Below are 27985 nucleotides of genomic sequence, written 5' to 3'. Positions count from 1 at the left end.
AAGTAGATGGTGAATATGCTCTGGAATAATCATTTAAAGATGTTTTTGTTACAGCAAATCCACTCACAAGGCTTTGGTTGGCCTGATGTTATAGTGGAAGACACTTGCCCAAGGTGACATGCAGTGGGACTGAACCGGCGCCTATACAGTGGTTAATAGTTCACCGTTACCAGTTTTACTAAGTAATAGATGTGTTGACTTAAGTGGGGTGAAATGTAAACACTTTTGTGATAAAGCTATTTAGAACAGAAATATATGCCATTTAGCTAGTGATAGTTTATACTTTGTACTATCTTGTGTCTAAATTGTAAACGAAGCCCGATGTGTGTATAATATATGTCAAATAGTAAGTTAAATAATCCGATTTGATTTATTTGTCGTTCATTTCCCCCCTTCTCTTGTCGTCATTTATCCGTTATTTCAGCTTTTGTGTCCGCGGGGGGTAGGAAAACTATACTTAGGTAAGTAAAGACTGTTAACCTTTTCCGTTAACTTTATTTTCTCTCGTTTTTATTTTTAAAATTAAAAATGACATTTCAGAAGAAGCCTGTACGTTGTGTCTCGACCTGTTAGAAATAACAACCAATTTTTCAAAAAATTACATCCTATCGTGTTAGAAAAGAAGGACACCTCGGATAATGGGCAATCCTTCATATTACAGGTAGGTGGTTGGCTTAATGCGATTTACTATCACCACCACCACCACCACTTAGTTCTTGGATTTCGTTAAAGCATTGAAGCCAAGCCTTTGCTTGAAGATAACTTCCTCCCTTCCTCTCATCAATCACGGAGGTCCTAAAAAAGGAGCCACTCTTCCATCCGTAACTAAACCGGAGAAAATACAACAGGATAATAAAATAAAATTCAAACACAGTCAACATTATATTTTCCAAAGAAACAAACAGTTACGTTTCGAAGATGTAAATTTGATATATATTTTTAAAAGTATCAAAATGTAATTGTATAAAATACATATTAATCAAAAGTAGTGACTGTAGCAGATTGTTTTCGAGAGTCATATGCAGGGTTTCTTGTTTTGTCGCTTATAAAAAAATCTGATGGAATTACTACTATATTGGATCAAACAACACCTTTGTTAGATATATATTTTATACAATTGCATATTATACGCAATAAACCTTATTAAAAATACATATTCAAAGAACTGTGTCTCTTTAGGAAATTTAATAACATTCTTGTGATTTGTCCTCAGCCCTGATCGAGCATGCTTATGATCAAAAACACATTCCACTAGTGACTATCCTGTCTTTTTCATCTATGTAGAGAAGCCAGCACGACGTTAGTTAGTGTCCTTCCTTATTTTATGACGGTATGCTGTGATTTGACTACTATTTCTAGTTGATCGTATTCCTATTAAATTCCGTTATTCAGGTTCCTGTTTGTATTTTCCTTTGAGTTGACGGTTGGAATGCGAAGGATCGCCAAAAAAGGTGTCTCTAATTCGGTAGTCTTCTAATATCTACCATGTCTTATAAAATTAATTGTTTCTGATTAGACGAAATCTTTTGCTAACCCACTTCATGTATTTATTAGGTACTAGTATCTATTATATTTGTTAACTTGAATCGCTTGTAAATAATCTTTAGGTAATAATCGGCGATCTTGGACTATAACGTACCCCTTTCGCAAAAGCAGTGCTTACTTTTTCTAGGAACTTTCCATCAACATTTCATTTACTCTTGCTTTCGCTGGTGTTTTCTCTGATCTTTAACTTTCTGTTTGTATAGGATCACCAACTGTGTTCTGTAATTATTTTATAGATTCGCAATTCCCTAGCATGAAAATATTTCGATTTATAAACCTGATGATCAAGCATTAGTCGAAAATGAAGGAAATTTTGTTTATGTTTAACAACGTGGACAGGATTTTCGTCTTTTGTTTAAGATCCATATTGTTATTCAATATTGTAGAAAATTCGTATTACTAGAATATTATTGTTGTTGATATTAATTCACAAAACTGAAAAGAAAGCTAAAAATTGTGGAACGGAAAGGAAACTTAAAGTTTGCGAAAGTGAGAACGGTACGCTATACTCTCATATCGCCTGATGATCAGCTTTCTCTCTTGCAAATAACGTTTTTGTTTTTAATCCGACTGTCATTCTGTTCAGTTTAGTGAGTCAACACACGTCGTTTTCAATTAGAATTTAATTTATTTTCAGTGCTTTATTCATTTAGTTGATTTAAGTTGTTGAATCGGATACTTCACGTAAAGGAAATTAGTAGAAAAAGCAACTGAATTTCAGTTCGTTTGTTGAAACTGCAATAATTACATCCTGTAAAGGTCATATACATTTTAAATATACGTGCAAATCGTGTAGCTGCTCCCCCCATTGCTTCTGTTATTGTTATTGTTTAACCCAAGGTCAACCCTGAATCAAACAGTCCAATGACCAAAAGTATTCTACCCATGATCACTCCGACTACATAGTCTTTCTCTTAACGGCATGATGTAATTTGAGGAAGATTTGGCAGCGTTTCTCGAAAGTCGAGAGTAAATGCTCTTTTGGCTTGTGCACAAGGTTTTATTTGATGTTGTTACGGTTTTTGACCCACAACAAGGTCAGCTGTCGCTCTCAATTCCAGTTCATCAAGTTTGTCTGCCTCTATTTCGACCTCCACCAAAACCTTTAGGCATATAGTAACATTGAGAAATGGAGGGAATGTGATATTCAAACTGTAACTGGGCACCGTTCAATAAATGACCCTGTCCAAACTGCAACTGTGCACCGTTCAATAAATGACCCTGTCCAAACTGCGACTGTGCACCGTTCAATAAATGACCCTGTCCAAACTGCGACTGTGCACCGTTCAATAAATGACCCTGTCCAAACTGCAACTGTGCACCGTTCAATAAATGACCCTGTCCAAACTGCGACTGTGCACCGTTCAATAAATGACCCTGTCCAAACTGCAACTGTGCACCGTTCAATAAATGACCCTACACCAAAGTGTATAGTATGGTCTTTCATTTGATGAATGTGTATGCTGACTTTTTGAAATGGATTTTAGTGGTTAGGTTTGGAGGTAAGAGTAGTACACATGGCATTTGCAGGCCTTCTTAAATCAAGATTGATGCTGTTGTTGTGAGGAAAGGATTTCACGTGCAGGGAAGGCAATTCCCAAGGACTGAGGTTCTGGGAAAGGAATGACTGGTCATAATGTTCAGTGAATTGACCTGGAAAGGTGTTTTACACTACATGGATTAGAGGAGGGTAAATAAGTACGTCAATGATAGTGGAATGAGACAATCTTATATCTTTATTACCCACAAAGGGCTAAACATAGAGGGGACAAACAAGGACAGACAAAAGGATTAAGTCGATAACATCGACTCCAGTGCGTAACTGGTACTTAATTTATCGACCCCGAAAGGATGAAAGGCAGTGGAATGAGACAATCTAAGTCTGAGGAGTGGTTGCCAACCTCAGTGGTTGGTCCCTTTGTTGGTTCTACTTGAAGTAGGCCCTTGTTCTCCCATGCATTCTCCTCATTCAACAAATCTTTGTAGTAACTTTTCCCTGTCTCTTTTGTTTTTCTATTCTCCAAGAGAACGAATACACTATTATCATTATACTATACACAATTTTCCCTCCTGATGTCTTGAATTTTTTTCTAGCCACCTGGAATACATGTGAATATAAATTTTGTGTTGAGATACATATTTGATATTTTATTGTTTTTAGGCCAACAATGAAGATATTAGGATTTGAATTTGCTCCAGTTTTCATACCTCTTGAAAGGCGTATACAGACAGCTTGTGTCTTTCAGTGGGCACTATGTTTCTTATGTATGGGCTTTGGAAGTCTTGCTGTCTTCATCTACCTCTTATTTACTGAATACTATTTCATACCTCTGGCTTATTTAATGTGGTACATCTATGACTTCAACACATGTGAGCAAGGAGGCCGTCGTCTTCTGTGGCAATTTAACAATCCTGTTTGGAAATACTTTGCTGATTACTTTCCTATAAAGCTCATCAAGACAGCAGAGCTAGATCCATCAAAGAACTATATAGTTGGTTACCATCCTCATGGAATTATGAGTGCTGGTGCCTTTGCAAACTTTGCAACAAATGCAACAGGCTTCAACCAAATGTTCCCAAAAATGCATCAATATTTGTGTATATTAACAGGACAATTTCGCTTTCCATTCTTCAGAGAATATCTAATGAGTTCTGGTGAGTACCTTTTTCCCCCTTTTACTGTTTTTTAAAATCATTAGAGAATTGAAAAATCCATGTTAAATGCTTATAAATATACAATATTGGTTAAAATAATTGTCACCTCATAAAAAAAAAATGCCTTTTTTTCTGGTGACTTAGAGGAAGAAGGGTAGTATCCTTAATCTTTTTCGGGGCCTCCAAGACTGGTTGAAGAGAAAGTGTGGAAGAAATTGAGATCTGATCTGAATTATTGCAACAGAGTTGACTTTACTGAAAGTCTGTAAGGGACAAGTGAAGTATTAAACCAGCAGACAGATTAAGTTTCACCTAGTTTATTTTCTGATGTACAGAACAAAAATAATTGCTCTAATTTTATCCCATAAAAACTAACTGTTGTTTAAGGAAGGTTGAATGGGAATTAAACAGATGTATGACCAAAAATATAACATAAAGACTCAGTTTTCGTTGATGCAATTGTACTAATAAAAATGTAACTTAAAAATGTAAGGTTTATAGCTTTATAGCTTTCTTCTGGAGATACTCATACAAATAATCTACAACACTGTATGGCAAGATAAGGGCAAGAGTACCAAGCCACACTGAACCTATGAACCATTCCCAGGAATCTATGGATCATAACCTGCAAGCTGAGTATTAGCCACATCAGCCTCATCTGTCTGAAAGGGCCTGAAATGGATGACACCTACAAACAACTTACTTGGTGGCTTTTACCCACCAGTGCAATATCTGCAAAACTACTTTTGGAAAATCAAAATGTTTCTTTGTGCATAGTATAAACAAGTTTCCACTGCAGTGGAGCCTACAAGTCTTTGCAAAGAGAGTTTCTACTAACTTTTCAGAAGCCTTTTAGCCACCATTCCTCAACCAAGAGGGCTCTCTTAATAGCACACCTGCTGCAAAAGCCTCCATGTTAACCTTGTACTTCACCAACTCAGCACTGTATCAGCTCTATAAAACTACTCCATTGTATCAATCTTGTCACATTTGCAATTTCTACATATGAAACACTCTCTGATTACTTTAACCCTGTAAATGATGTCTTTTTCATTACCTTCAAAAGTGCCCAAGAACATTGTTTTATCCTTGGTAAACTCTTCAATTTATCTGACAGGGACCTATCCTAACTTTTGTAAAGGGGCTACAATGTGTCTCTATACTCCTGCCTCTTCTCCCTGCTCAGCAGCCTCTGCCAACTGCACATAAACTGACATCTTAAAAGTCATGGAAACAATTGTTATAATCAATCCTTTCATTTGCTTCTCTCTCAGAGTGCCATCAGGCACTCGTGCTTCTCTCCCAGTTGGGCAACGCCGGTGGCGGGGGTACTACCTCATTCTTCTATAGAGGGTTAGTAGAGTTTAAGTGTGACGACGTCCTGGGAGAAACTCTGGGCTTCGACGAAAATCAACTGGCCAGCCTGTTCCAAAGAACATTCGGTCCGGGGCCTATGGATAATTTCCAAAAGTCCCTAGCCTGGCAATATTACAGAGGAGCTTTACCGGTTTGAGATAAGCTCTTTAGACATGAGTGTGCACCTTCGCCGGTTTGTGCAAGATGTGAGAGGGACAGTGAAACTGTCCTGCATGCGATTGCGCAATGCCCCAAGGTGGCTGAATTCTGGGCTTATGTCGAACACCTGCTGTCGCATTCAAGAAGAGTACAACTGTCGAGCGAATCTGTAATTAAGATAGTTCCACCGACCTCCCTGTTTTCTCTCGGTATTTGCTGTGGTGAAAGAAGTAGTATGGAAGACGAGAGTGAAAGGAATTGCAACAGGCATGTTCATCTCCAGTCTCGATCTAATCGACTTTTTCGTTTTCCACATGAAACAGAAAATAAGGCTGGAGAAGAAATGCCTGTCGCAAAGTGTGTTTCGTAAAAGATGGAAATCTATAGCAAGTATGTTGCTAGTGAAAGAACCTGTTTAATCGAGAATGTAAAAAAGGAGAAAGCAAAGTCTTCAGTGTGAGTATGTGGTTTGTGGGGTCAACCGCGTCCTCCGCTTCATTTTTTGTTAATCACTCATTCTCATTTAATTGTATATATTTTAATTGTTTGTTTATTCATACGTTTCGTCTCATTCGATACCCTGACCCCCAACGTTTGTTTTGTCTGTCCCTGTATTGTCCCCTCTTTTTCTCAACCTTATGGTGAATAAAGAAATTCTCTCTTTCTCTCTCCCTCTCTCTCTCTCTCTCTCCCCATTTTTCAGAGACCGCTGGAATATAGTAGAACCAGAGTTATACAATGAGCTTTTGGCTTTATACCTTTTTATTCTCACCCTTGAGAACTTTAGTGAAAGCAGTGCTATTACAGCTGTAATTAAAGCTTCTGGACTTATATGGCATGAGATCTTCAAGCACAGTTGCTCACCTATGCACTACACTTGTCACATATCTCTAGAATTGGAGGCTTTCTGACAAATTGCATTATTGTCTTGTGTGCCAGGAGGGATTTCCCTGAGTCAAACTCTGGTGTAGACCAGTGATTCACCATTCTTAATTCTGTGCATTTATGATTTAGTTGCAATCAATTCTAAACAAAATACTCTGCTGTGCTGATGATACTATCATTTCTTATCTTTTTCGCATAAGCATTATCTCCATGCAACCTAAATGCTTTGTGCCAGAACTGCTCTGACTTTATAAGCAGAAATTTTGGGAGCAATCTTCAAAAAGGAAATGAAACAATACTGTACAAACTACAAGCTTTCCCACCTCCAGTATTACAACAGAACCTATATGTCTTTGCAAAGAGGATTTCTGCTAACTTTTCAGAATCCTTCTAACCATCTTCCATCAACCAAAAGGAATGATTCTTAAAAGCACAAAGACATGGTTTTTACGGATACCAAGTGAACAAATTTGTACTTTGCCCTTTCAGCACTTGAATGACACCTAACCATGAGAGATCAATGAAGATCTCTCATGGTGACTTCATATATCCAAGTTTGCCAAAATTGCTTCATAAAGACCAGATTTTCAGTCCAGAGGCAGATAATACTTCAGCCTATATTTTTAGATATTTGTAGAATTATAGCAAGTGATTTGATCTGAGATCGTGTGCTGAAACGAAAACATTTGCAGCGTGGAAGGTGTTTGTAAGCCATTTAAGAAACACACAAAAGCCGTTCGATTCACTTCAACATTTAGGTTTAATTTGTCAAAATATTTTCGTCGCTTTAAGATCGCGACCTGTTCACTGACAAAAATCCGTGCATATTTGTAGAAGTTCATCAGAAAAGGTAATATGGTGCCCATAACATTTGTAACCAGTCTCAGACTTGTGAAACGGATGCAGTTGATGTTCAGTTTGAACATTTATAGGTCAGTGCTTGCAAGAAAAGTATGTATAAGGAAGTGGATTCCAAATTGATGCAGTCCTGGTCCATGGAGTTGCAGGACTGGGAGAAGTGTTTAATGTAGGGTTGGGAAGAAGAGACAAAATATGTGTGCTAGATGGAGAAAAATAGAAAAGTACAAAAAAAAAACAATATTATTTAAATCTTTCGAACCCTACTCCACATCAAGCAAGTCCATGTGTGTGTGTGAGAGAGAGAGAAAAAACATTATTTACATTATTTATATTTGACAGATATTTGTCCTCATTTTGTTTGTTGTTAACACAACATTTCAGTTGATATACTCTCCAGCCTTCATCAGGTGTCTTGGAGAAATTTCGAATCTGGGTTCTCCTTCCTAAGGTATTTTTCGATGTTGTTTTATTGTTATTATTATTATTACTATTCAGGTTACTGTCAGGAATTGAACTCGGAATCTTGGGGTTAGTAGCCCACGCTCTTAACCACCATGGCATAGTGGTTAAGAGCATGGGCTACTAACTCCAAGAGTTCAATTCAAGGCAGCACCCTGAATAATAATAATAATAATAATAATAATAATAATAATAATAATAATAATAATAAGTGTGCAAAAGCTACCTTTATCAAAGGAAAAAATGACAGAAACATCTAACATTAACCTTGACCAACAGAATGTCATAAAAGAATTAAACCCAGTGGACAACTACAAGTATCTAGGGGTAATTGTAGGAGACGGAATAAGGCATTCAGAGATGAAGGAAAGGATCAGGAGAGAATGTTATCGCAGAGTAAGAGCAATACTCAAGACAGAGCTGAATGCGAGAAACAGGATCGAAGCGATCAATGCATTAGCCATACCAGTCGTGACTTACAGTTTCAATATCGTTAACTGGTCAATTACTGAAATATGTAATCTTGACAGAAAAATACGAAAACTGTTGACAATGCATAGAATGCACCACCCTAAGGCAGATACAGAACGACTTTATCTGCCAAGAAAAGAGGGAGGCCGTGGACTTTTACAACTGGCAATAACAATGAAGATTGCTACAATTGGCCTAGACACCTACCTGAAAAACTCTGAGGACTGGATGTTAAAACTTGTCTCAAAACATGAAAACAAGAAAGCATCATACTCAGTAACAAAACTGGCAAAGGAATATCTAAGTGAATTCCGAATACAACAAATTTCGGAATTGGAGATAGACATACAAGAAACAGGCACAGAAAAAGCTAAGCGCATGAAAACCCGTGCTAAATCTGCGGCCTTAGATATTCTGAATGATAAATGGCAAGAAAAACCTCTCTATGGCAAATACCCAAAGAGAGCGAATAATGCAGATGTTGACAAAGTCCTGACCCATCAATGGCTAATGGCCTCTGGCTTAAAATCTGAAACAGAGGGGTTTATCATAGCAGCTCAAGATCAATGCCTACCAACAAGAAACTACCAGGCCAACATATTAAAGATCAGCAGCAGTCCAACGTGTCGTGTATGCCTGCAACAAAATGAAACCATTGATCATGTGGTCTCCAAGTGCAGTCTTCTAGCGCCTACAGAGTATCTCAACAGGCACGATAGTGCTGCACAATATATTCACTGGGTAATCTGCAAAAACCTGGATTTGCTCCATGAAAAAAACTGGTGGGAACACAACCCCCCCTCCCCCCCAGTGCTTGAAAATGACCACATCTCACTCCTCTGGAACTTCACCATTCAAACTGACAGAAAGATAGATGCAAATAGGCCAGACATCATATTGAAAGACTTCAAACAGAGAACATGCCTCCTCATTGATATGACTGTCCCAATCGATATAAACATATCTGTCAAGACCTACCAAAAACTGAGCAAATATAAAGATCTTGAAATAGAAATCAGCAAAATGTGGAACCTGAAGACTAAAACAATACCTGTTGTCATAGGTGCCCTGGGAATGATAGCAAAAGGGGCTGATAGCTACCTAACTCAGATACAAGGAAACCCCAAAATGGCAGAAATTCAAAAGATAGTGTTCATGGGAACTGCTCATATCCTACGCAAAATACTTTCTATGTAATCTCAAGGTTTAAAACAAACACTTTTTTTTTTTCTTAGACATCCACCAGTACAACACAAAAAACAACCAAATATATGGCACACTAGGCATAACAACAACGTGAACTTCCAACCCGTTGTCTCTTGAGGTCTCCGGGTGAAACTTGGAGCCAACTTGTACAAATATAAAGCAAAAGTCAAACATATAATAATAATAATAATAATATTATCGAAAAATACTTTAAGAATGAGAACTCAGGTTTGAAATTTCTCCAAGACACCTGATGAAGGCTGGAGAGTATGTGTTAACGAACAAGATGAGGACAAATATCTGTCAAATGTAAATAATGTACATAATTCCTCATCTTTCAAATATAGAGCTGAGAAAAAACATATTGTTACGGTTGGCTAGGTGCATTTCTGGTGACCCACATAGGAATAATGGCACCATGATGTCTGGTGAAATGTGACGGGTTCTTTGTTTAGTGGGAGACTGATGAGTTTTGGAAGGACCTGTGACCTCGTGCGGTTGAGAAAAGGGTCAGGAGAATGTGAAAGAAAAGGGACAGATTAAGGGCTGAGAGCAAATAGAGATAGAGTATAAGCCGTAAGGGACGGATGGAGAGGCTAAGAGACAGCAGGCGATATAGATAGAGTAAGGAATCAGATAGCAAATAGAAAGGGTAAGAGCGATATAGACAGAGGGAGATGAGGGGAGTGGAAGAAGGACAGAGACGAAGTGAGGTCTGGTAGTTCGCAGTTGGTTGTCAAGAAGGGCGGTCGTTGAGCGGTCGTCGAAGAACACAGACGGATCTGGCAGTCGCTGGCCGGTCCTCGAAGAAGACAGACGGACTCTGGAGGTCAGAGCGAGTGGATGGAACCTTGGATTTAAGGAGCAAGCGTTGGAATTCCTGGGAGCGAGCTGGGATGCGAGGAGGCCTAGGAGCAAGTGATTGGAATATGCACAGAGGGGAATTAGCAGAGTATTCAGAGGATTTAGCAGTATTAAGAGATGAGTGCAGAATGGGACACTGGCGATTCAGTTAGGAATTAAGGTATGTGTTTTGTGCATTGATATGTGTCACGAGGTAAAGAGACTGTAAAAGAGAAGGAAGAGAGAAAAAGAAGGACTCTGTCGATGTAGTCGATAAAGAACATTGTGAATTGAGTAAAGGACTTGTTGAATTGTAACGTGAATTGTTGTGATACGAACATTGTATAATGTATCGAAGTGTTCTGATTGGACTGTGACATATCGTGAACATTATTTGATCTGGACTTGTTGTGTCGTTACTGAACACTGTTATATTGTTACATGCATGTTGTTAAATGCTTTGATCTGTGGTTATACCGTATGATGTATTGATTTGTTGTTTGCCTTAAATGTATTTGATGTGTAGCAATTGATTGTCGTATAAACTGTTGTTTGAATATAAGCCAGTGTTGCCAGTTGTTGCCTTGCCTCTTTGGGTTGTATCTCGGGTTGTGCCTCTGTATCTCTGTGCTGTTGAGGTTGTGGCAGTATCTATCTGTATCTCCTCTCTCCGCCTCTTTGGGTTCCGTGGCGGAACTTGTGTGAGCCGTTCGGGACGGGCGACGACGGGTCATTCCGTAACAACATTTACTAACAGAAAAGTATACTATTAAAATGAATCATCTTTTACATATATCTTTTGAATCACTCTCTTACCTTAATTAAACGCCTTACACACATACATACACACAGACACTGACAAACACACACACACACACACACACACACACACACACACATGCTCAGTGTAAGTGATATACTTTTAAAGCGGGTGAGAATGTTTACCATGAGAAAATGAAAGAGATAGACAAATTAGAGAGAAAGAGGCCTTTTCTGTTGGTATCTGTTGGTTCCAAAGTGTTTCTCTGACACATGATTCCATCAGTTTTGCAATACAGCTAGTGAGACTGACTGGGCGATAGTTGACAGGTGATGTGCGGTCACCCTTTTTGAACAGAGGAATGACACTGGTGGTTTTCCACTACTCCAGAGTAGCACCATTGTTGAGACAGTACTGGAAAAAAATAGAAAGCTGGTGTAAAAGGAAGTACCTGCCACGTTTGAGAAGCAGGTATGTAATGCCATCAAGACCAGGGGAGGCATAGTTGCGCTTATTTTGAAGGTGACGTCGCAGCATTGCAGGTGTAAATTCCATAGTTGTTATGGAATTTGCTGTTAGAGATGGTGAAGATGGTACATTTTGATTTTCAACAGTGAATATGCTTGCATAGCACTCGGCAATGAGTTCTGCGCATTCCTTGGGATCGTCAGTGATCTGGCTTGTGTGAGGGTTGCGAAGAGGGCCCACTGGAGAGTGAGGTCTCTGCTTCGAATGCACATATTTCCAGAAAACCTTGCTGTCAGGATTGGCTGCTATGCACTGTTCAAATTCAAGCACTGCTTTTTTTTTGTCACTTGCTTGAGATGGTTGGAAGATTTATTCCGCTTTTTCCTGTTGGTGTCTGATTTATGCAACTTGTATTCCCGTTCAGCAGTCCGACGTTCCTTCCTGGCAAGTCGGACTGCTGAAGTTTCCCAAATTGCACTTTTTGGGCGGTTCTTATTTTTCTGTTTATGTGGCACTGATGCTGCACATGCTGCCCATATTGAGTCCAGGATACTCTGGAGTATAGTATTCACATCTCCGGAGTTGTAGAATTCATGCCAGTTTGGGTGCTGTAATTCAGTGTGGTACAGGTTCCAATCTGCTCTCTTCCAATCGAAGGAAGCCTCAGGCCAACCAAAGCCTTGTGAGTGGATTTGGTAGACAGAAGCTGAAAGGAGCCCGTCATATATATGTATATATATATATATTATATATAATATATATATATATATATATATATATATAATATATATATATGTATGTATGTATCTGTATGTGTATATGTTTGTGTGTCTGTGTTTGTCCTCCCAACATTGCTTGACAACTGATGCTGGTGTGTTTATGTCCCCGTAACTTAGCGGTTCAGCAAAAGAGACCGATAGAATAACTACTAGGCTTACAAAGAATAAGTCCTGGTGTTGATTTGCTTGACTAAAGGCAGTACTCCAGCATGGCCACAGTCAAATGACTGAATCAAGTAAAAGAGTAAAGAGTAGAGAGATAAGTTGATGGGGATAAATAGAGATTTAGTGATCTAAAAGTTGAGTCATTTCTTTTATCAAATTATATTTTTGTATTACTATTTATGGAAAACATTGTTGTTGGGATGCAGATTTTGAAAATGAATTTCATTCTTCTCAATGCTGCACCATTTCAGTGCCTTTTAGGGTAAAACACATATACATAACCATATGCACTTGTATTTATATAGCAGAAGAGATGAATGGATGGATTTGACTGACAGACAGATGGATGGGCATGCAGGCATGTAGGCAGACAGACAGAGTGATTTTTAAAGATTTTAGGGTGTGATTTGGGAAAGATTTGCCTGCTATTTCTTCCACATACTTATAAGGATACTAATAAAGATGACAACTCTCTAAACTTATTTCAAACTTTCATTGCTCTAATTAATCTTGATTTCTGTTAATCTCAGGTTGTTGTGCAGTGTCAAAGAACAGTCTGAACTGGCTTCTAAATCAAAAGGAAAAAGGTAAATTTATTACTATTGTTGTCGGAGGAGCAGTAGAAGCCATTGAAGCAAACCCAGGAAAATTCAAACTAAAAATCAAAAAGCGGAAAGGATTTATCAAACTAGCTCTCCAGCATGGGTGAGTTCATGTTTTTAGTTAATAGTATGACAGTTGAATGGTTATATGGGTAAAGGGTTGGTTTACCTATATGAGAGTCAAAATATCAAATCCTACAACTACACTAATTAATATACTTGTAACCAAGGTACATAAATCCCCTTGAATTTTGAGTGACTGAGTCAAAGACAGGCTGCACTCTTACTTCAGAATGAATGCTGTTGTTTAACCATTGGTCAGCACTGATCAAGCAAACTTATGATCAAAAGCAATCCAGTTATGACGAACCTGTCTTTTATTCAGGACTATCTTATTTAATGAGTCCTCTCTGTTTGTCAATCTGTCTGTCTGTCTCTCTCCTCTTCTCTCTCTCAAGATAAAGGGTAGGTTACGCCTAGAACACCTTAGTATATAGCAGTGCCCCGTAACCTTTTTCATTTGCGGTACACTTACGTTCCTTTCAAAATTCTGCGGTACACCTGGACTAAAAATACAGGGGGAAAAAATTATATTCAGGTTACACTGAGACATAACTAGCATCATCTCATGGTACACCAGTGTGTCGCGGAATACAGGTTGCGGAGCACTGGTATATAGGTTTGTTCGATCAAGGAAGACCTCAGGTTTAAACAACAGCATCCCATCGTAAAACCATCAACATTATTGCAAACTTGTCACTAAGTTTACTTTAGTGATGTTTAAAGTTGTCTCCCTTGAACCAAGTTTACTTGCTCGAGCTTTTCAACATATATCGCAAAACCATCCCAAATACCTCACCCTATTTGTTTACATTCTCAGTTCGTCGAGTTGCCGACGTTTTTCCTACAATGTTATCGCGTCTACTTTGGATAAGTATCTTTTGTCATAGCACCGAATCATATAATGCTTTGTGAGTGAAATTTGCTACATAAAAACTGTTTAGAAGTTTGCAAGGATCGTTCATGTCTTGGGGTAATAGACTTAATCTGTTGTCTAGCTTAACAAGGCAGCGAATTGATAACCTTTAGAGAATTGAATAGAATGCTTTGATTTATTTGTTCTGACTCTTTAGACTCTGAGTTCAAATCCTATCGAAGTCGACCAATCCCAAGGAGTGGATTGATGGAACTGTTTTGTGGTGTCTATTTACTTTATTTTGGAATGTTATGCTTGCATTTTATTAAAGTTTTGACAAGAGTGTTGCATCAGTATTCGTTCGTTTTATGTGTGCGTGTGCCCTCCCCATCATTGTAGCTTTTTATATTTTAACAATTAATTCTGCTAACTTTATTGCCTTCACAGTGTTTACCGCCTGCACCACCCTGGTGAGCAGCATCCTCTCCTCTCCAACATGGACCAGTTCCAATAGGGAGCTGGATGAAGTTCTCCAATACTGGAGGGAATTGGGCTTATCTACTCCTGAGAGGGTGGAGGACTGTCGGAGTCAGAGATCTTGGGACAACATAATTTTGAAAGCCACCTTCGACTCCTTCATCCAGTCGGACCAGTTTTCAAGGTGCTGCTTACTGTCTGCTAGTGCCAGATACTCAGGTGACTAGATTGATGCCATCCCTGTGGCTAATGTTGGTGGCTTACTCAGCTTGGACGAACTTCGTGTCTCCATTGCCCTCAGAGTGGGAGCTGACGTATGCACAAGTTTGATCTGTCATTGTTGCAGGCTCCTCAACTCCCTAGGCCTCCATGGCCTTTCTCTCCGCATGAATGCTCGTCGCTTCATGTGTCATACAGAGTTGAACCTGATACTCAAGAGGAGCTTGGCCTGGCAAATATTCCCTCCATCTTGGAACCATCTGTGCCCTTGGTTGCGAGGCAGATGCCTTGTCTGGGATGTCACAGCGACTCCTTTGCTTCTTCGCACATCCTGGATGTTGTGGCCAGGCCGAGATCCACAGCTTCTGCAGCTGAGCAGAACAAAATCCTGAAATACCGTGATCTGTCGACCAACTACATTTTCCATCCTGTGGCGTTCGAAATGTTTGGTGGGGTCGGACCACTAACTGCGAGATTCCTGTCTTCACTGGCAACTCGCCTTGCAGAGGTAACTGGTGAGGCTCAAGAGGGCGCTTGGCTGTCCCAGCACATCAGCCTTGCCATCACTCACAGCAATGTTGCAAGTGTGCTGGTGTGCCTCAATAGCCATTAGTCAGGTTTCCCAGTGACCCCAACTTTTCAATCTGAGGTGGTGAATTATTTTGGTTTTTCTTTCTTTTTTTCTCTTTTTCTTTCTTCTTTTTACTTTTATCAATTGTGTTTCTTTTTTTTTTCCTGGGATAAGCATTAGTGGCATGGATAACTGGCAGTCTTTCTCAAAAAATCTTGCCCAAGTGCACACATGCATATGCAAATGAATGGAGCCTTAACCAATGGAGGCCCTAACCTCTTAAACCTTGGCTGCTTCTAATGGCGCCTATTTTATGGTAAGGATTCAGGAAAATTCTCTTGTTTGAGGATAACTTGATCCCTTCTTCCACTAATTTTAGATACCTTGAGAAATGCTTAATATTTCCATCTACTAAGCCATTAGAAAGATAGATTTGGTAGACAGAAACTGAAAGAAGCGCATTGTATATATATATATATATATATATATAATATATATATATATTATATATATATATTATATATATATACATACATACATACATACATACATACATACATGCACATATTCTTTTATTCTTTTACTTGTTTCAGTCATTTGGCTGTGGCCATGCTGGAGCACCACCTTAAAGAATTTTTTAGTTAAACAAATCAACCCCAGGACTTATTTTTTGTAAGCTTAGTACTTATTCTATCGCTCTCTTTTGCTGAACTGCTAAGTTATTGGGACGTAAACATACCAACATTGGTTGTCAAGCGATTGTTGGGAGACAAACACAGACGCAAAGACACACTCACATAAATATATACATATACATATACAATGGGCTTCTTTCAGTTCCTGTCTACCAAATCCACTCTATAGAGGCAGTAGTAGAAGACACTTGCCCAAGGTGCCATGCAGTGGGACTGAATCCGGAACCATGTGGTTGGTAAGCAAGCTTCTTACCACACAGCTATATGCATGCATGTATGTATATAAATGATGGGCTTCCAAACAGTTTTCATCTGCTAATTCCACTCATAAGGCATTGGTCAGTCCTTGGCCATAATAGAAGATACTTGTCCCAAGTGCCATGCAGTAAGACATGAACCTGAAATTATATGGTCCTGAAGCAAATTTCTAAGCCACACAGCCATGTCTGCACCCCTGTATACTATTGGGTTGTCCAAAAAGTTCGTGCCGATTTATAGTAGCTTACCTTTCGACTTATTTTAGAACATGGTTGAGTCCACAAAATAGGATTTGACTACACCTCCATTTAGAGCATAGTTTAAGCTATCTTTTCGTGGAAGAAGGTTTATGTTCCTATAACCTGTATTAATTCTGTAACCCTTTAAAATGGAAGATAAGAAAGTTCATTTTTGGCACTTGATGATTTGGAAACCAGACAAAAATTGCTGCAGCTTGGCTGGGATGTGTTACCCCACCCTCCATATTCACCAGATATTGTTCCTTTGGATTTCCACTTATTCAGATCTCTGCAGAATAGTCTTAATGGTAAAAATTTCAATTCCTTGGATGACGTAAAAAGATAGCTTCATGAATTCTTTGCCATGAAACCACTGCAATTCTGGGAAGAGGGTATTTTCAAGTTAAAGGAAAGATGGAGATGCATTGTGCAACAAAATGGTCCATATTTGGTTGATTAAAAATGTAATGGCAAGTATTTATTGACCCTTTTCTTTGCTTTTAAAATTGGCACGTACTTTCCGGACAACCCAATATATGTATGTATGTACATGTGTGTGTTTACCAGTGTAAATACAAAGTGGTGTTTATGTTCATGGATAGGAAGTAACTCCAAAGGGATATGTCATATTTTTTTTCTTTTTGTTGCCCTTTTCAAGCCTAGTCCAGCTCATGGGTCTGGTTTCCCGGTTTCTGTGGCGTATGTGTTCCCCCCAGCTGGACGGGACACCAGTCCATCGCAGCGTTACTGGAGAAACAGGAAGTGAGAGTGAGGGAAAGTTGTGGCGAAAGACTACAACAGGGGTCGCCACCACCCTCTACTGGAGCCTTGTGGAGCTTTTAGGTGTTTTCACTCAATAAACACACACAACACCCGGTCTGGGAATCAAAACCGCGATCCTCCGACTGCGAGTCCACTGCCCTAACCACTGGGCCATTACGCCTCCACATAAGTCATATAGTATCAGATTAAATGACAAGGTTTGACAAAATTGATTAAATCTCTTGAAGGCAGTTTGCCTGCCGGGTCAAAGGTCAATGATGGGGTCCCAGGGAAGAAAATGTTATAAAGAATAAAATGAGCTGTACATTCTCAAAAAAATATGGTTATGTTTTCCTGTTTCTCTTTTAAACAGAACCCCTCTGATCCCAGTATACTCTTTTGGAGAGAATGATCTTTTTCTGCAGCTGAGTTCTGAAAAACGACAGTGGCTGAAGTGGTTCCAAATGAAATTCACAAAATTTATTGGTTTTTCACCAGTAATCTTCCATGGAAGGGGTATTTTTAACTACACATTTGGAATTGTGCCATTTCGGAAACCCATCAATACTGTTGGTAAGGATCATCATCGTCATTGTCATCATCACTACCACCACCAAAACCACCACCACCACCACCACCACCACCACTACCACCTTCTTCTTCTTCTTCTTCTTCTTCTTCTTCTTCTTCTTCTTCTTCTTCTTCTTCTTCTTCTTCTTCTTCTTCTTCCCTCATCCTGCACCTCCTTCATCTCATCTTTCTCCTTCCACTCCTCTAAAAAGGAAATAGCCCTTGGCTATTGGCCATTGTCCTTTTATGTTGTATATCTTGCCTTACATACAGTTAATCGAATGGTATACGAGGTACATTCCAGAAGGTTTGAGACTTTTTTTTAAGAGAGACAGTTATAGCTGTCCTGGGTTATTGTAATTTTAGTATATCATTACTATACATCTAATAAGGTAATCTTCTTTCTTTATTGCCCACAAGGGGCTAAACATAGAGGGGACAAACAAGGACAGACAAAGGGATTAAGTCGATTACATCGACATCAATGTGTAACTGGTACTTAATTTATTGACCCTGAAAGGATGAAAGGCAAAGTCGACCTTGGCAGAATTTGAACTCAGAATGTAACGGCAGACGAAATACCGCTAAGCATTTCGTCCGGTGTGCTAACATTTCTCCCAGCTCACTGCCTTTACATTACATCTAAAAAGGTAATCTGCCAACTTTTGTTATTCCAGATTGAAGGAAATGGCTGTAACAACACTTTGAACATGCCCTACTAAACACTGCTTGATGCAGCTGACTTGTTCACAGAACACAGTTGGGATGTGAAGACAATTTGGATGCTTGCTGTGCAATAAAGTTTTGTGTTAAGCTGGGAAAAAAATGCTACAAAAACTTATGATACGCTCCAGACTGCCGATGGATTAGCTTGTATGTACCAATCATCTATTTTTCACTGGCACAGGAATCTAGGCAAAGCCAAATCCACTAGAAAACTCATGATGATTCTCATTTTTTCGAGCAAGGGCATCACCTACATCCCTCTGGCCATACAATCAACAAAGAGTATTTAGCGGAAGTTTTGAGTGAGTTGAGGAAGAGATTTCACCACAAAAGGCGTAATCACTTGCACCAGGACAATGCAGCAGTCTACAATTCCATCCTGGCAACCAACTACTTGACAGAGATGGGCATCAAAACTGTCTCTCACACTCCTTACAGTCCATACTTTGCTCCTGGTGACTTTTGGTTGTTCCCTAAGCTGAAAGTGAAGATGAAGGAAGCTGGGAAAAGAGTCCTGGATGCCTTCACTTTGGAGGGGTTTCATGGAACTTTCACAAAATGGATGGAGTGCTACAACAAGTGCACTGAAGTCAAAGGTTTCTACTTTAAAGACAACTAGCTGTATAGCCCGGCGTTGCTCGGGTTTTGTTTTTTTGTTTTTAGTTTGACATAGTTTCAATCTTTTTTGAAAAGTAAAAATTTTGCATCATGTAGCTTGTTATTCTCTTTAAGTGAACATTTTTCTGGTTGAAATACACCGAAAAATGGCGACACAGCAGTCAAAAAATCGTAAAAAATAGGGATTTTCATAGAAACAGAGCACCTTTTTGATGTAAATAATTTTGGGTGTTAACATGGTCCGATTTGAATTTTTTCTTCTATGGAATGAAGAGCAAGCCTTCTTCTATCATACTCTCAATTTTGATCAACTTGTGCTGCAGGGTCTCGGAGGAGATAGTGTTAGTTAAAGGCTACCAAACCTGCCACACACACAACTTCAGCTTTATATGTATAGATTAGAGTTTTGTGCTTCTTTGAAATTAAATGCTTCTCCCGAAAAAGTCTCAATATTTCTGGAATGCATCTTGTAGACACTATTCTTTTACTTTTTTCAGTCATTTGACTGAGGCCATGCTGGAGCACCACCTTTAGTCGAGCAAATCGACCCCAGGACTTATTCTTAGTAAGCCTTGTACTTATTCTATTGGTCTCTTTTGCTGAACCACTAAGTTACGGGGATGTAAACAAACCAGCATCGGTTGTCAAGCGATGTTGGGGGGACAAATACAGACACACAAACATATACACACACATACATACATATATACATATATACGACAGGCTTCTTTCAGTTTCCGTCTACCAAATCCACTCACAAGGCTTTGGTCGGCCCGAGGCTATAGTAGAAGACACTTGCCCAAGGTGCCATGCAGTGGGACTGAACCCAGAACCATGTGGTTGGTAAGCAAGCTACTTACCACACAGCCACTCTTACATCCATTGTTCTAGTGAACATTAGCATCCAAGCCTGATTGTTAAAAATGGGTGGTTGTTGCACAAAGCGGGGCCTAAAACTGATCGAAATCTTTGAAAAAAGACAACATTAAGCATCTCTTAAGTGCTGCAGATAGTTTACATCTGACTTGTCCTTATGTTCTGTGAATATTACTTATGTGACATAGTGACATCATGCAGATTTATACTTCCCTAGATTCAAAAGTCCTTATCTGTAAGAGCATTCAATACAGTATTGTATTGAAAGTGTTTGCTTCAATCTAGCTGAAAATTGGTAGCATGCCTGTAACATAGATGGGGGATGTGGGGGGATTCGACCTAAGTAGGATGACTAGTTGCAAAGTAAACTAGTTGAAACATTTGTTGTTGCTGTTTAGTCACTGGTAATCCCTGATCTTGTAGATCCATAATTGAAATCTTTCCATTTATTTATTTTATGTATGTGCCTTTTTCAAGCCTAGCCAGGCTCATAGGCCTGGTTTCCTGATTTCTATGGCGTATGTGTTCCCTCCAGCTGGACGGGATGCCAGTTGATCGCAGTGTTACTCAAGAAACAGGAAGAAAGAGTACAACAGGGGTCGCCACCACCACCTGCAGGAGCCTTGTGGAGCTTTTAGGTGTTTTTGCTCAATAAACACACAATGCCTGGTCTGGGAATCGAAACCACGATCCTCCAACCACGAGTCCACTGTCCTAACCACTGGGCCATTGCGCCTCCACCTTTCCATTTATAGCCATCACATATTTTTTGAACACAGTTTATTTAGGACTGTAGTATCTAAGAAAGCCAGTGAATGATATGTTGGCAGAGGAAGTGACAATAATGTTAGAATCACAAATGTAAACAAACACCTGCACATATGCACACACACAAAATATACTCTTTACTCTTTTACTTGTTTCAGTCATTTGACTGCGACCATGCTGGAGCACCGCCTTTAATTGAGCAACTCGACCCCGGGACTTATTCTTTTGTAAGCCCAGTACTTATTCTATCGGTGTCTTTTGCCGAACCGCTAAGTAACGGGGACATAAACACACCAGCATCGGTTGTCAAGCAATGCCAGGGGGACAAACACAGATACACAAACACACACACGCATATCATCATCATCATCATCATCATCATCGTTTAACGTCCGCTTTCCGCGCTAGCACGGGTTGGACGGTTCGACCGGGTCTGGGAAGCCAGGGGCCGCTCCAGGCTCCAGTCTGAATCTGGCAGAGTTTCTACGGCTGGATGCCCTTCCTAACGCCAACCACTCCGTGAGTGGATTGGGTGCTTTTTACGTGCCACCTGCACAGGGGCCGGAGGGTCCGGCATCGGTCACGATCGGTTCGAGCTTTTAACGTGTCAGCGGCACGGGGGCAACGAGGTCCGGGGTACTTTGGGATCGGGGTACTTTGGGGATCCAGGGTACTTTGGGATGGGGGGGGTACTTAGAATGGGTAGGGGGTATGTGGAATTGCTGCAGAAAGCAGCCGGGTCTTTGTAGTCACAGCATATCTCCAGAGATCTCGGTCCTTCGCCATTGCCTCAGTGAGGCCCAATGCTCTGAGGTCATGCTTGACTACCTCATCCCATGTCTTCCTGGGTCTACCTCTCCCCCTGATACCTTCAACTGTTTGGGAGTGGCACTTCTTCACACATCTCTCTTCATCCATCCGCAGCACATGACCATACCATCGCAAGCGTCGCTCTTGCACACCACATCTGATGCTTCTTATATCCAGCATTTCTCTCAGGATGCTTACACTCTGTCTTGCGTGCACACTGACACTACACATCCAGCGGATCATGCTAGCTTCATTTCTTTCAAGTCTACGCATGTCTTCTGCCGTCACAGCCCATGTTTCATTACCGTGAAGCATGTCAGTTCGCACACATGCATCATACAATCTACCTTTCGCTCTGAGGGAGAGGCCTTTTGTTGCCAGTAGGGGTAGGAGCTTTCTGAACTTTGCCCAGGCTATTCGTATTCTAGTGGTGATACTCTCTCTCTCTCTCTCTCTCTATATATATATATATATTTATATATATATATATATACATATATACGAAGGGCTTCTTTTCAGTTTCCATCTACCAAATCCACTCACAAGGCTTTGGTCGGCCCGAGGCTATAGTAGAAGACACTTGCCCAAGGTGCCACGCAGTGGGACTGAACCCGGAACCATGTGGTTGGTAAACAAGCTACTTACCACACAGCCACTCCTATACATACACACGTGTGTGTGTGTGTGCCAGCATGTCTGGAGGAGAGAGGAAGTAAAAATGCTAACCTGGCTGGATTTTGTTTTCCTTTCTTTCAGCTAGAAAATAAACTCATTTATTATTTTTATAAGTTTCCTATGGGCTGACAATGATTTGCTGCATGTAGGATAACAAGAGTGACAAGGGACCATCTGCACAACTCGGAACAAAAACCACAGGGTGTTTTCATTTGAAGGGACCAGCTCATCAGTTTTTCACCAATATTTACCTTTCACTTATATACTTGACAAAATACACACACACACGTGTATGTGCATACATGTGTACTTGCTTGTGTGTGTGTGTGTTTGTGTGTTAAATAGTGAATCCTATATAAGACCCTTTGTTTCATTCAAGAACATGTCAGGGAAAAACTAAGATAGTGTTACTCCTTATATTACAAATTAGCAGAGAAAAGTATTCAACAGTGGTGAATCATTGGTGTAACCATGATGTACTGGTGATGTGATGAGCTAGTTTTCTGTATTTGCATTAATTTGTGCTGTACGTGGCCGATGCCAGCGCCGCCTTGACTGGCTTCCATGCCGGTGGCATGTAAAAAGCACCAACCGATCGTGGCCGTTGCCAGCCTACCCTGGCACCTGTGCCAGCGGCACGTAAAAAGTACCCACTACACTCACGGAGTGGTTGGCATTAGGAAGGGCATCCAGCTGTAGAAACACTGCCAGATCAGACTGGAGCCTGGTGCAGCCTCCTGGCTTCCCAGACCCCAGTCGAACTGTCCAACCCATGCTAGCATGGAAAACGGACGTTAAACAATGATGGTGATGATGATGAATATGTAGCATGCACTTTAAGGCAAATATTTGAATATAATTTATTTCACACTGAAATTACTGCTACATGAAAAAGGCTGCAAAACAGCTGTAATCCTATGGATATCAAGTGTTTTAATAAATATATTCACCTCTCTACCTCATGACTTTTATGGTTAATTTCACTGATTAGATCTTCAGGATTTCAGCTGCATGAACATCCTGCATTACACTTCTCTGTATTGGATTATCATGTGGTTTGTTAGCCAAGTCCATTAGAGGAGCTTTCTATGATAGCCACACAATTCTCTGAATTCATATTTTATATTACAAATTTATATATCATCATCATCATCATTTAACGTCCATTCTCCTTGCTGGCATGGGTTAGATGGTTTGACCAGAGCTGCACCACACTTCAGTTGTCTGTTTTGGTTTGGTTTCTATGCCTGGATGCCCTTCCTAATGCCAACCACTCTACAGGGTATACTGGGTGCCTTTTATGTGTCATCAGCACTGGCAATGACTATGATTTCGCTTAGCTTGACATATCTTCTCAAGCACAGCAAATCACCAGAAATCTTGGTCTCTTGTCATCACCTCCATGAGACTCAACATTCAAAGGTCAGAGTTCACCACTTCATCCCACCTCCTCCTTTGTCTACCTCTTCAACAGGTTCTCTCCATAATTAGAGATCAGCTGTCCTCATACATATGCATCGTATGACCTTACCAGCACAGTCTTCTTTCTTGCACACTACATCTGATTCCTCTCATACCCAATTTTTCTCTTAAGACACTTAAACTCTGTTGTATATGCATGCTGACATTGGACATCCAGTGGAACATGCTAACTTCATTTCTTTTAAGCCTTCATGTGTCCTCTACAGTCACAGCTCATGTAGCATGGCAGTTTGCACACAGGCATTATACAATCTGCCTTTCACCCTAAGACACACACACACACACACACACACACACACACATTACTACCGTACATCTAAGACACTCTAGTTGTCAGCTACTTAGCTGAAATAATGTATGTAGAGGACTTTTTAATATATGGGCTCTAAGGAAGAGAAATCCTTTACTACTGAAGCAAAATCTAGAATAATTTGAACATTATTTGATACTTTTTACTGGTGTTGAAAGAAACCAATAATAGAACTTGCTTCTACATGGTCATTTGACAAACTAGAAACAACAGCTGAATCTTTCTCCCAATGAAATTACACCCATTTTAAAAAGGAAGATTGATTGGATACTGCAATCCTAAATATATTATATATGCAAAAAATATGATGTGAAATAATTCCCTGTCTAACTCATACTAACATAGAAAAAAAAAATAAATGAATGAACAAATATACTCTAATGATTGCCAATTAACTGCTTCTAGAACTTCATTATCCAATATAACTTTCACTTTTTCACTATGAAGGTTACATTTAGCTGCTATTTCTAGCAGCCACATAAAGCAGTAATTTTTAAAACTCTTTTTAATGTACAATACACTGAATAATATACTAAGCCTTATAGTACTGCAGCTTTTTAAAAGTTTTATAATATCACAGGGAATAGAGTATTAAAATTGTTTCAATTAGATCTGGTTAAATGCATTGCTATTTACCACAAAGAAATACTCATGCAATAGTACAGTGCTTTAAAAATGTTCAAGTTTTCTAAAATTCTTGGCATTTTCTGATTGACCTCAAAAAATCATGGTACCTTTGGTTATCATAGATGGCACACATATGTGGACCATATACAGTACAGTGTTTGAAAATTTCTGCTGTTAACTTATGATGTGAAAAGTTGCAAAAAGCTGATATGTCAGGTAGTCATTAGGTATACTATTGACTTAAGTGTGCACACACTCTCATTTCTAAATATGTCTTATCTGCAAATTCAGGGACAAGGCTTTCTATAGAGCAAATTTAAAAGTGAAAAGTGAGGAACTAGTGGTGAATACTTGATATAAGAGGGTAATAAAATCTAAGGAATAAAGAATCTGATGTTTTGGGTCCTTGCCCTTCTTCCTAGTGTAAGGGGGAGAGAGAAAGAGAAAGAGAGAGAGAGAGAGAGAGAGAGAGAGAGAGAGAGAGAGAGAGAGAGAGAGAGAGAGAGAGAGAGTTGTTGTATGACACTTAGGTTGTTGGCTTCATCATTGAGTCAAGTTTGCTTGGATTTGTATGACTCTGATCTTCTGCTCATCTTTTATCTTCCGTAGCATATGACAGTTCCTTTTGGTGGCATACTGTATCATCCATTAACTTTGCAAGGTGATTATGAACTATTTTGAACCATATCAATGTCACTTATTAGTTGTTCCTTATTTCTCCAGTAAAGTGAACACTTCTTTTTACAAATGCTGTCTGATGTTTTAGGAAGTGTGTTATATGTTGTTTCTATGGGAGGATGTGCTTTCGAATCATTACCAACGTCGCCTTAGTGGTACCTGTGCTGGTGGCATGTGTAAAAAGATTTGAGCAAGGTCGTTGCCAGTACCGCCTGACTGGCCCCCGTGCCGGTGGCACGTAAAAAGCACCCACTACACTCTTGGAGTGGTTGGCGATAGGAAGGGCACCCAGCTGTAGAAACTCTGCCAAATCAAGATTGGAGCCTGCTGCAGCCATCTGGTTCGCCAGCCCTCAGTCAAAATCGTCCAACCCATGCTTATATGGAAAGCGGATGTTAAACAATGATGATGATGATGATGATGATGCATATGTAAATACAAACCAGCATGGTATCAAGTCCTTTGCTTAGAGTCCATGAAGCAACATAAATTCATCTACAGCACAGAAGTTCCTTTTGAGGCTGTGTGAGCTTAGATTATCTGGACTGTGAGGAAGGATATGGCAAAGGAAAGCGATAAATAAGAAGTTATCTTGAAACTTATCAGAACCACTGCGAAGTAGTTATGATAGTTCTGGTGGGTGGGTCTGAGAATGCCCAAGAGAGAGAGAGAGAGAGGGGGTGGTGGTGTTTGGGATTTTGGTGAGGAAAATGAAGAAAGAACTGAAATGAATGGAATGATATGTATGTGTGGTGTAGAGGGTCGGAGGGTGAAAAGGTCAGAAGTCAGGAGTGCAAGGTGAACAAAGTGGAAGAGAGGAAGATAAGGAATGTGGAAAGAAGGTAGAAAGAGCCAATACCTTAAATAAAGCAAAAAGAAACGGTGAGGAGTTTAAATAAAAAGAGATGGGGGAAAGGAATGGAGTGGCAGGGGAGGTGTTCCAAAATAATTTAGAATACCACATGGTTAATCATAAACAAGACACAAACCTCTCAGACCCACATTTCTGCCAAAATGGCTGTTATGCTTATTGAACATTTACTCACCAATCACCATAAACATTGACTCATGCATCTCTTTCTTTCTTTCTTTCTTTCTTTTCACATCTGTCTGTCTTTCTCCATTTTATATTCACTCTCTTTACTTTTACTTTTTCTCTCTCTTTCTCTCAACTTTTCATTTTCCTCCATCCTTCATTCTCTCCTCACTTTTCCTCTTTCTCCTTTCTCTCATCTATTCTTATCCACTCTCTTCTCTTTCTCCTTTCTCTCATCTATTCTTATCCACTCTCTTCTCTTTCTTATCTCACCCCCTTCCCTCTCTTCACATCCTTCCATTGTCCTCTCCTCATATACTCTATACCTTCTTTCTCTTTCTCTAATACATTCACCCTCTATTTTTTTTTTTTCCATTTCAAGTTGGAAAACCAATTGAAGTTCCATTGATAGAAAATCCAAGTAAAGAGCAGGTTGAAGAAGTCCACAAGATTTATCTGAACAGTCTGTATGAACTTTTTGAAGAATATAAGGGCAAATATGGCATTGACGAGATGAATCACTTGATCTTTGAATAACCTTTTTACATCTTCAAAATCAGAATTCTTTATATATTTTTCTATTTTTTTCTTTGTTACAATTTCTTGGGTCAGTTATTTTCTTCCATTGTCTGTATAAATTTATTTAGCTCTTTGCTGATTCTTCAGTTTAGAATTTCATCATTTTGGTCTTCATCAGTACAATGGAAATAAATAATTTAACCAGTTCATAGTTTTAGCAAGATTTTGGATTTGTATATTCTTTCTTTTGTTAATCACATTTTTTTCACATTTTGTTTATTTGTTCAAGAAGAATAGAAAATAAGAAAAGATGGTGGGGAATTAGAAATGGTAGGGACAACCTGCCCTTGACAGCCTTATAGAGCCCTGGGTAAAGCAATCCACAAGTACCAGAGTGCATTGCCACAGAAAATTGCAGCATTCATTGATTAGCATTGGAGTCATGGGCAGTGACTCAGTGTGTCCATCTCTTAAACTGAATCTGTTTAGAGGGTATGCTAAATGCTTTGCTGTATTTAAGTTCTGAATTCAAATACTGCCAGAGTCAATGTCACAACCATTCTGTTCGATATTTGAGTAAGACATTTAACTCCATGTTTTTATTTATCTACCTGTCAGATAAAAATACCAGATTTATTTTTCAATGCTGTTTACAATAGACAGCATCCTCCCCATGTTAGAATCAAATTAAAGTCTCATCTGTTTACTGTATTGATTCCAAGCTAAGCATTTACTTTATATATCTCCGTGATTCTTTTATAGGATGTTTCTCTTATATCTAAATTTATATAACAGCTTCATGCATGCAATAATTTTGTTTCCATGATAAACAAATGTTGTGTCTTCAACTGTTTTCAAATTGTTTTGTTTTTTTTACAAATTCACACCAGACCAAAGGGTATGCTAAAATCAGGACTGACTTGATTATGATTAATACAA

The 27985-nt window shown here is 39.4% G+C and overlaps 1 protein-coding gene across 7 annotated transcripts; it reads left to right on the top strand.

Moving 5' to 3' along the window:
• The first annotated feature begins 93 nt into the window (after nucleotides 1-93).
• LOC115209852 (2-acylglycerol O-acyltransferase 1-like) lies at nucleotides 94-27985 on the top strand. Of its 7 annotated transcripts, none has more exons than XM_029778423.2 (5): nucleotides 94-346; nucleotides 3707-4200; nucleotides 13143-13317; nucleotides 17725-17924; nucleotides 26910-27985. In XM_029778423.2, exons 2-5 carry the CDS (start codon nucleotides 3714-3716, stop codon nucleotides 27062-27064), a joined length of 1017 nt encoding a protein of 338 aa, XP_029634283.1. In that variant the 5' UTR covers nucleotides 94-346; nucleotides 3707-3713; the 3' UTR covers nucleotides 27065-27985. The 7 variants fall into 7 exon arrangements, with proteins under 7 accessions (XP_029634283.1, XP_029634279.1, XP_036356899.1 ...); XM_029778419.2 differs by having other exon boundaries at nucleotides 339-461; XM_036501006.1 differs by lacking the exon at nucleotides 94-346 and adding an exon at nucleotides 624-661.

This window comes from Octopus sinensis, linkage group LG3 (genome assembly GCF_006345805.1).
Source record: "Octopus sinensis linkage group LG3, ASM634580v1, whole genome shotgun sequence".
Taxonomy (NCBI): domain Eukaryota; kingdom Metazoa; phylum Mollusca; class Cephalopoda; order Octopoda; family Octopodidae; genus Octopus; species Octopus sinensis.
Note: the sequence above shows the minus strand (reverse complement) of the source record. Positions and strands in the feature narration are given on the sequence as shown.